The sequence below is a fragment of the Apteryx rowi genome, unplaced genomic scaffold, assembly GCF_003343035.1.
Source record: "Apteryx rowi isolate R43461 unplaced genomic scaffold, aptRow1 scaffold_194, whole genome shotgun sequence".
Taxonomy (NCBI): domain Eukaryota; kingdom Metazoa; phylum Chordata; class Aves; order Apterygiformes; family Apterygidae; genus Apteryx; species Apteryx rowi.
The window spans coordinates 566,467-577,205 of record NW_020448241.1 but is presented as its reverse complement, the minus strand read 5'-3'; the positions used below and the strand labels follow the sequence as shown (position 1 = coordinate 577,205).

General features: G+C 35.5%; 1 protein-coding gene across 11 annotated transcripts in view; it reads left to right on the top strand.

The window, feature by feature from the left end:
* MBTPS2 (membrane bound transcription factor peptidase, site 2) overlaps positions 1–10,739 on the top strand; it is a 44,974-nt gene that overhangs the window by 10,391 nt on the left and 23,844 nt on the right. For all 11 annotated transcript variants that reach the window (XR_003253009.1, XR_003253008.1, XR_003253007.1 and 8 more), the window contains 3 exons: positions 3,360–3,463; positions 6,148–6,275; positions 10,185–10,303. Coding sequence is in view for 7 of the 11 variants with exons in the window: in XM_026062848.1 (XP_025918633.1) it covers positions 3,360–3,463; positions 6,148–6,275; positions 10,185–10,303 (351 nt within the window). In the remaining 4 variants the exon portion in view is untranslated. The remainder of the gene's footprint in view (positions 1–3,359; positions 3,464–6,147; positions 6,276–10,184; positions 10,304–10,739) is intronic.

The following is a 10,739-nucleotide window of genomic DNA, read 5'->3' as shown; positions in this document are numbered from 1 at the left end:
AATATCTGCGAAGTGCAATAAAGCGAGGTATGCCTGTAACAGTTTATTGAATTGCCTCATGGATTTCTGATGCTGGACAATATATTGTGTGGTTTTAGGAAGGAATGTGTTCTACCGAATGGAGAGATTGCAAATATTGTCTTTTTTATCTCTTGCATCAAAATACCTAAGGCAGTACAAAGGATTTAAGATTACCCTTAAAAGAGTTTTAACTTGCAAGGATTCTTAGCTAACCTCATTTATTCAAGAATGCTGTCTGAACAGAATGTATGGTCATTTTCCAGAACACAGAAAGTCCTCTGAGATTGCTTTGCCTTCTACTGTGTAGCTTAGAGCAGTGGTGTCCAATAATTTTACTCTAATAAGGTACTTAGCTAGTCTGGTGACAGAAGTTGAGGGTTATGTACTGCCCCTCCTCTGTTAGGTGATAGGCCTTCCTGGAAGTGCTAAATTTACTGTGTGCAGCTAGACTTAGATGTTGCACAAGCACAGGAAGCCTGATGGTTAGCAAGTGCTATAAATCCAGGGCATTTCAAATAGTTTGGATTTGTTTCACACATGCAGAGTGACTACAGTAAATGCAGTAGTGTTGGCAAAAGCAGACAATGAGACCTGGGAGGGAACTGCTGGTACTGCCAGTACAGTCACCTGGCCCACAGACTGCTCCTGAATTATTTCCAGAAGCAGAGAGGGGTGAATAGGCAGTCTTGGTTGTATGTCCAATAGAGCACAAGTTCGACATGAGACTGAAAATTTCTCATGTTCAGGCCAGCAGGGTCTTTCCTAAGCATGGGTGTCTATTTCATTTTGGAGTAAGAAAAGCTCTCTTACGTCTTCATTTTTGAGATCATTATACGGATTTATCCCCTTTTGAGACTCCACAGTGAAGTGTTCATTTGCCATACACTGCTCTTCTGAGAAAATAACATAAATAAGCAGGGGAGAAAACTAAAGCTGACCCTTTGGGAAGCCATCTGATTTGAATTGAAATTATGAAAGCAGACATCTAGGTTGATATCTACAATTTCAGTGCAGAGTGGATTCCTCAGTGACTGCCAGCAGCATCACTGCATTCAAAGAAAGGCCAGATTGGTATTGAAGAGGATATAATGTATAGGGATAATGTAGTGCTATGTATAGGGATATGGTTACTTTTCCTAAGTTGGCTTGTGGTTCTCTTTCTTTCCTACCTCAATCTTTCATTTTCGAATGGTCACAATTGTATCATTCTGCCTTTGAAGAGTTTCAGTATTCTTTGTGAGGGGAAGGTACTAGCATAAATTAACATAAGAAAGTGACCCAGATGTGGTTGCAAAGACATAAAGAACAAGTGAGGAGAGCCTTCTCATTTGTTACTCATGCATTTCATCATTATCTGACTGCCTGGGGGAGAGAGAGTTACGTTAAAGATGCAAAACTTTTTTTTTTTTTTTTTTTAACTCTGCTTTAGCCTTTGGCCTAAATTTCATTACCCTTTAGCCTTTGGCTTTAGAGGTGAGGAGCAACAGTTCTGCTTATGTTATATTGATCAAGGTTGTTGTAGCCTTCCTCTTTTGTTCAGTCATGTACTTTATTTAAAATACCTATCTGTAGGTCACTGAGTTGTTTATCTGCCCCCTCTTGTGTTGGTTGCTTATTGACAAAAGTGGGAAAGAGACAGATCAGTTATTAACAAAGGATCTTCTTTTACTAAAGGTATTTCCAAAAGACCATAAAATATAAAATAACAATGTTTATTAACAAAATACCATTCTTAATTTCAGGACCAATCATGAGAGTTAGCTTCCTTTTTAGGTGAATCTTAAACTAGCTTCTTTGATGTAAAGTCTGAAAGCATTCAGTGCTGTRTTCTAACATTATATTGTCATGGTAAAATTAAGATAGCAGTTTTTGCTATTACTGTCTGTCCTCTTATATACCCAGAACAGAGGGTCACTAAGAATGGCAGTTAACTGATCCATTAGTGCCACCAGCTGATGCTGTAGTAATACCAGCAAAAGATGCTTAACAAATGAAGAACAACTAACTTCATACAGTGAGGTACAATAGTTATGCCAGTTAAGATAAGTATCTTGGTTGTGGTCACACTCTGAATAGGATTTGTGAAATGATTCAGTTCAACGCTAATGAAAACAGTCTTCTGGAGGATTTCCTTTAACTAGATTGCCTCACCAAGCTGCTTTAGAGTTCTGCCACATGGATAGTTGAATCCATGTAACTGAGGAATGGGTGGGATTGAATGAAGGTAGGGTGAAATGGGATCTGCTCACTTGGATCTGCTGCCAGAAGAATAGTGGTCTGGAACTGCAGCCTTTGTGCGTCACCTGAGGTCAGCTTTAGAGAGCCTTATAGGCAGCTCAAGAATTTTTGCGCATAGCATCTCCTTTCTGCCACAATTCACATCATGTTCACAGCAATGGTAACAGTGGAGTGCTCTTTGCCTCGAGGAGGAAGAGCTCTGGAGCAGGCAGGAGAGCTTTCCCTGAGTCAGCAGAAGCAATGGCCTTACCTTCCTACTACAGCAATAGCAGCTGAGCAAGAGCAGCTCCCTCTCTCAGGTGGAAAGAAGGGATGGTTTCTCATTTTCTCACTTGTGACTGCTTTGAATCCTACCTGGCAGGAGATGATGACTTATCAGTAGTGCAGTGACGGAGCTGGGGATCAGTGGGAATCCACAGAGATGGCAGAAATGTGAGGGGCCTCCATATTATGTCTTACGTAAATTAAAACTGTATCTGCATTTCAAATGATTTTTTTTTGTCTTAAATTGTCATATGTAGACACTCAAAACATGAAAAATARTCTTTTTTTTATCTTTTAATTTGGGGTAGTCTCATGATTTAGGATAGGGAAAGAGAAGGGAGACCCTGACAACTCCAGTTGTAGCCCTTTTGAACTGTTAGGGTTCACAATGTTTTAAGTGCAATGCAGCTTTTATTGGAGGGTGGATCTCTATAGCTACATGGCTAGCTGCAGGAATTGTAAACTAATGCTTACAGTTGTCATTCTGTCTCATTTGAGTTGAAGTCTGTGTACATTCTTACGAACTTATGGAGCTTAATATAGAGTAGGACACATTCTGTCATGGTTGTGGGGACTGAGTAAGGAAGGGAGAGGGCTTTTGGCCTGTAGAGCTTTTCAGCCTTCAATAAAAGATTATTTATTGAGTATATTTTAAAATATACTGAATAAGTTGAGGGAAGAGGCAAAATCTGATAGTGCTGTGTGAGAATGGCCCCTGTTCTGTTGCTTGTCTGAAGAAGCTGTGTGAGAATGACAGTTTAGAGGCAGCAGGATTTGTCTTTGTACCTCTTGGTTTCCTAGTGTGTTTTGTTTTGTTGTCATGCCTACACAAACAGGTGCCTGGTGTAAATTTGCCTGTCAGCCAGATGACCTATTTCTTCTCTGCAATCCTCATCAGTGGTGTGATACATGAAGTCGGCCATGGGGTGGCAGCTATTCGGTAATACAAATTATTTTTCGCTTACTGTGTGTCAACAAAACCTAATATTCCAGAGTGTTTAATTACAGGCGAATGTTGTTAGCATTTCGTCAGTTTATCTGGAGAATACGTTTATTCTGTTTCTAATAGCATTTCATAGCTTCCTTAGACTAAGTTTAGAAGGATGTACAATTGAGGATAGAGTTTTAATGCACAGTGCCTGTTGTACAGATCATGAGAAATGACTTTTGCTTTGTAAATAAACTACATTGCATCAGATTTACAATTATACTTCTTTTAAGCTATCTTATTTTCACATAGGAGTTGCATTTCTGTAGCTGTAGCATTTGCAGAGAACCTGTGCACTATTGCACAATGGTGCTTTGTAATAGATTTTAAATTAATTTTTTAAACATAGCTTGTAAAGTAGTATACGAACAGACTGAAGCAGTAACTCCATCAAATGTGATTTATCCCTGTTAATATCAGTGGTATGTTAATTTTGGTCACAGATGAAATTTTTCATGTCACTTAACTGTGATGATTACTTCACAAAAAATTTATTTGCTATGATTAGTCATTACTGTTAAATGACACTCTAGCATAAGAGGGTTAAGTGGTAGTTACTGGGATGTGAACTTGATATTCAGGTGTCCTCCGCATTTTTCCTGGACATTGTAGGCATTATTTGTCCCAAGGACACAAAGCCCTAAGCTGTTTCTGTATATTTTCTTGAGCGTAGGAAGTCATGACTGTATCTTAACTAGTGACTATCTTTTTTATAACCGTAGAAATTCTCAATTAAAGGAGGAGTTTGGGACCAGAATGTGTTTGATCASTCTATGTCTTTCAGCTTGTTTTCTCTCGTATTCGCTGCGATTTTTCTGTGGAGAATGAAACCCTTACTCTTGATCATCCCACCACAGGAAAAGCCAACAAAATTTTATTTCTTCCTCTCCCCTTTACAATTGCCTTCATGTGCTGCTGGCTAACTGCAGAGATGCTGAGAATAACAATACAGCTCTTAACCAGAATTAATAATTTTCACATCTTAGTGGTGTAATGCATAATTATTTTCACTCATGATATGGGGCAAAGGCCCATATTATCTGGGCAAATATTCACATTCAGGTTGTGTTTTTGTAGAAAATTGATTGCCAGTTATTTTAAGGGAAATAATGTAAAATTGTCATCAGTTAAGATGTATGTTTAGAAGAATTAAGATTTTTCCTACTTACATTGCTGCTGCTGCTGCTTTCTCCTTGACAGTTTTTTTTCCTCTCCTCAWTCAGATTGGGTCTACACTCCTCTTGCAGTCAGTCCTCAGAGTTTAGGCTGTACTAAGTAGCTTCTGTGGAAGAATTTCATTATTCTGGCAAATCACTTTGACTCCCTGAAATCTGCAACATGCTTTTTCCAAGTGCAGTTTAAGATAGTGTTGGCTGTAAACTACAAAAGCTTAAAATATTTGAGCCAAGGCTTATGCCAGAAAGGCATCTGTCACTTTATAGAGCTGCAGCATTTGAAATCAGCAATTGCTTTAACCATGGGCTGGCTTATGGCAAGGGGGATATCTGTTTAGAACATTAATTCTGTAATGTTCTAGATCCATTTTTTGATAGATAGCAATCTGTTTAAGGAGCAGGCTACAAAGCGTTTTTCTCCTTCTGTCTGTACCTCCTACACAAATTATGAAATCCTATACAAGCATTAGAATGCCTTTTATTAACTTGTAGTATGGGTAGATCTGATGAGTTAACTGCAGGGAATGAATGTACTGTTTCATTCTGATTAATTTCATATAATATTATGTCTTTTTTTTACTGTATATGCACTTCATTCTTGCAGCTAGGTTTATATGAAAAGTGAATAAATAAAATGCTATGCCCAGTATACTGTCACAAAAAAGATATGAGATTAGCTGATCCATGCCTAGTTTGCAACAATCAACTTAGAGTATGATTATTATGCCTCTAAAGGTCTCTTATGAAATTTCTAGCTTCATAAAACCTTTATGTAGTTATTTTAAAAAGTGCCATTTAAAAGCACTTATAAGAACTCTGAAAATGATATATATCCTATCTGTATGACAATGTCAGCTACTAATATCTTTAAATATCATTTGTTCTTCAACCCTATTGAATTTTTCTTTTCTTTTCTTTTTTTTTTAATGACATTTCCCCTCATTTTTGTTAGTTTATAAATTACTCTAAATTTCCTTAAGGACAAAGAGAGGAATGATAAATCCAGGCAATGTATAGGTGTTTCTTGAAAAGAAAAGCTGTTACTTTCTCCAGATAATTTTTGAGAGATTAGTTTGAAATTGAGTCCTAAATACTGCCATTTTTTACTTTAAAAGAAAATCCCAAAATACTGAACTGTAACTTGAAGGTAGGTAGGATATTGTGTGTAATTCTTACCAGGAACCAGAAAATAAATTGAAGTCATCCTTTTTTTTTTTTACCAGTCTTGCAAATATATGTTGCTTAAAAGTGACAATTACTGCAGAAAGCATCCTTTAGTTTAATTATCTTTTAATCCTTTGTATTATGAAAAGATAAGTTAGTTACATAATTATAATTGTAGTTATTTCAGTAGTCAAAAATGTATGTATTAAGCAGAATCACTCATTTTTTTTCAGTTGTTTGTTTGCAGTAACACCACTTCTTTTCTTGTTTTTGTTTGTTTGTTTGTTTGTTTTTAAGAGAACAAGTACGATTTAATGGATTTGGGATTTTTATCTTCATTGTCTATCCTGGAGCATTTGTTGACCTCTTCACTACTCACTTGCAACTTATATCTCCAGTCCAGCAATTAAGAATATTTTGTGCAGGTAATAGTTTGTGCTCTTTTATTAAATCTTCACTTAGCACAGTTATTAATTTTATATGTATTTGTTGACGTGAGAATGTCATCTGCGTATCTGACTTCATTTTCTTCTGGACAAATTTGTGCATACAAAATAACACCTCTAAAATGGGCATCATCTGCAAATCCTTGATAGAGGATTGAAAGTTTTAAATGAAGCAGCATAAAAGTTTCTCTTTACTTAAAGTGATCTTCTGTTCTGGACCTAAACTGTCCTGCCAGTGATGTCAGAAAATCGTTTGATCACTACTGTCCATATTGTGCTGTTTTCTGGGGAAGAGACTTCAGTTTCTAGGAGCTTGAATGAGTACCAATTTCCTTTCGTGAAAAATGTTGCTATATCCTAGATCTGATTCCGAATAGTTGTGCATAGGAAGTTTCAGCTGTGTGGTTGGAGAAGGAATGTGGTTCTGACCTTCCTCTTCCATTAGAATATGCTCTTATGCCTGCCCTGGTGCAGAATTTCTTCTGTGTGTTTTCCATATTATATGTCCTAATTAGTAAAATCTTGGAGCACACAGGCTGGAAAATACTCAGCCAAAAGACTGGTGGTATGATGACTAGCTTTCACACGGGAATTATCTTGAGCAATTCACTTCCAGTTTCTGCAATAGGTGCAATCTGTTGCGTGATTTTCAATAATAGTTTCAAGAAAGTGTAAGTTATATTATTATATAGGTCACTGTGTTTTGATGTTGCTGTCAGGGGGAGATAAAGGCTAAAACACCAACATCTAAAGAGGATCACAGCTTATGGTTCCAAATAACCTCCAAATGGTTTTGATTTGATGCTTTTTTTTACTGAAGAGAAAACCCTGGCTACTGGGAAGTAGAGCCCTTCTGCTGCTGCTATGGAAAGTTAGACTCAGATTTTGCTATGCTTCCTGAACTGCTTATGTGATTGATTTCTGGAGACAGAAGTGGTTCCTAACCTATTGAAATAAAGATAGGAAAGTTAGCATTTTGGTTTAGTTCTTGATACCGATGGGTTTCTACTGCAGAGGAAAATAGGACAGCAGCCTGCCTGTTGCATTGCTTACATACTAACATTCTTTGCTGAATATTGTAACTGTAAAATACTACAAAGGGGGTTTTAGGTAGGGGATACAGAAGCATTTAGCAAAGCATATTTTCAAGCTTTTGTAAATCAGGTAAATGATAATAAATGCTAAGTAAATAAAGATAATTCATATTCCAAATACCTTAATAAGCTAAAATCATTCACTGAAATAGACTAACTTTTATGAAGCCCTGTTTCTCAAGTTAAGCAATTTCCATTTCCAGCTAGCAGGAACAGATCTGGAAGAGAAGACATTAATTTTCCAAATGGGCTGCTTACATGTATTTCTGCAATTATGTAGAAAAATAAGACTGTAAGCTGTAATAGAAAATAATTGCTTGCATATTTGTAATGACAAGAAAATGCCTATAATAATTCTTAGGAAACCTGAAATAGGGGGATACAAAGTAGTAACTGAGACACATTGCAGAGTTAGGCATAACAAATATCTGCAGTTTAATACAGCTAACGGTATGTATGTTTTAAAACTAGGCTGTTTGATGATGATAGTGTGATGTTCAGTAAACTTTACTCATTTTTTATTAATTATCGGAACAATTGAATGAACCTATTCTCAGTGTTCTGAAGATCTAAATTTGTTTCTCTGAATTTATAGGAACATGCTTTCAGATTTTTGTATAGTAGCTAAGTAAGTAGAGAACTACACTGAATTGTCCTTCTGTAGTCCACCTATACTCTGGAGATTAAAGAGTATATGTGTTGTACAGCAGATGGCATCATGAGTTCAGGAATAGTGAATGAGCATTCTTCTAAGACCAGTGATATTTTTAGCACTAATTTCATGCTTAATAGAGAAAAGGTGCTCCTCTCTAGCACTTATTTAAAATTAGTTCAAATTTTTGTATTATTTTTGGAGACCCTTTTTAACAGAAAAGGGAGTTAAAGATTTTGAAGATGTTATTGTAAGGTGTTGCAAGGGCTGTGTGAAGTGTGCCATTTTAAATATAAAGAATGGGGTATCCAAGTATGAGACTGTTTTACTAAAATGAAATTGATGGTATACTGAATAGTGTGTCTCTACAGATACTCTCAATTACAGGCTTTTTTTTTTCCTGTGGATCACCTGGGATGGATTTCATGCCTTTCTGTTTTAAATTTCTCTGCCGTATTCCACACAGCGAACTGTAAAGATTATAGTATTAAGGCCCATGTTTTCCAGCTGTTTGAAAGTACTCCTTGTCATCCTCCAGCAGTTCCATCAACTTTCCTTTTTTTCCCCCCCCCAGTTTTTATGCAGTTTACTTTCTCTAATAGCCACACTGTTACAAAGTAATTTTAGTTCTATCTTAGATTTTTATCCTTTGTTAAGCTGGGAAAAAAATAAAGTTTATTTTTAAGTTAAAAAGATTTTTAAAATGAAGTTAAAATATTTACTTAATACTTCAGTTTTTGTTGTGCTTTTGTGTGTATGTGTAAGAGAGAGAGAGAAAAGAAAAGACTTTAATGCTGAAATGCTATATTTATCTGATTGTCTTTCAATGCGATACACTTAAAAACTTGCAGAAAGAGATATTACTTTAAAAAACAGCTGTGAGTGGAAATGGCAACAAATCCTTAATTAGAATACTCCAAAAATGTTTCTCATTTCTGCAGCATTAGAAACCTTGTAGAAGAAGAAAAATATTTTTATAAGACCTGGTGACATGTGGGGACAGCTAGGAGAAAGAAGTCTGTCATATATTATGGTAGTTAGCTTATATACAGTGCAAGAAAAATAGGTTTAAAATATTTTTAAATATATTTACTTTATATTGTCTAGTAATTCTACTGTAAATATAGAATTGAATCAAATCCTTCTTAACAAGGTGAAGCACTGTAAGATGGAAATAAGGAGTCTTCAATATTGGAAAGTTTTCCTACATTGATCATACAAAATGTTTGTCCAAGAGCACAAATGGAATGAGAAAATTTGTATAAGATGGGATGTTGAAGGAAGCCAAGTATGTCTTATGAGAGGTTGTTTTCATCCTATGGAGAACAGCCTTCTACAAAGATTAGAGTTGTAAACATGTTGCCAAAAATAATGGGTTAGGAAAAGCTAATTGCACAACATAGTTTCTTGATGTGGTTTATAGGCCCATATTTTAATCATGATTGTAAAAGAAGCTCTTTTTCTAATCTTGTTTGGCACACATACACGTAATTATTCTCATTTTAAAAGGATTGATCCGATGTAGATAACCATGAAAAATACTCAGTTGCAACTAAATTTAGTACATCTTGCTGGCTGAGAGCATATAGTGTTTCATATTCGTATTTAAGTCCATTTATTAAAGATTCTTAAATTCAGCATTTTATTGTGGTAGAAGGTGACAAATTATACATTTCTTTCCACTGTTTTTTTTTTTTTAATATTTGTAATGTATGACAACTGTTTGGATAGAAACTCTAATTTAGTAGTAGATTCAGAATACCAGTGTTTTGCATATGGATACTCTGCCCAGTTCGTACTCATACAAGTAATGTTATGTGATGAAAAATCAGTATGATAGAATGACGCCTTAAAAGTGGACCTACCACTTTCCTGTATTTACCAATAGTATAATTCTCAGGGGTTTGGAGGATTCTCTAAAGCTACCTACCCTACAAGTGAAATCAAAAAGTTTGCTCAAGTTTGTAAAGTAATACACATGTTCTTCTTTCATGCCTGTATTCATAAATTTTCAGCCATTCTTACAGTAATTATTTCAGGAAAATTAATTAAAAGGTAACTGTAATATCTTGCATTTCAAAAATGCCTTTTTGTTATTACTATTAGTGTTTATTTAGAAATCTTTTGTATTCTTTTTTTTAGGAGTGTGGCATAACTTTGTTCTTGGTGTTGCAAGTCTTATTGTTTTGTTTCTGCTACCAGCCGTTCTTTTTCCTTTCTATTACACGGGTGTTGGGGCACTTATCACGGAAGTCACAGAGGTAGGAAAAGATCTTGAATGGTTTCATATTATATGCTTTGTGACCAGAAATGTACCAGTGTCTCTTATTATCAGAAGCAAATTTGGTCTTTGCAGCACTCTGCAAAATCCAATACATTGTGCTTTTTGTCTGCTTAAAGTTTGCCTCTCTGTCTAATGATTTTTTAATATTAGTAAATAAATAAACATGGTATGATTAATTACAGCTATTCAGCATACTGTAAAACTGTTCAGCCATTTGAGATGAATTTGCAGGCTTATTTCTGTTTATTTTAAACTTTTTTTTTAATACTGGAACCAAACAAATCTGCCTGAAACTATATCATCGCTCTAGTTATTGCTATCTGTTTTTAATATTAGAGATTATTTTGAGCTGATTTCCATGCTTATTTGGTCAGTAGAAGCTGGAAGCAGAGAAAGGGTAGAATGCTGAGTTT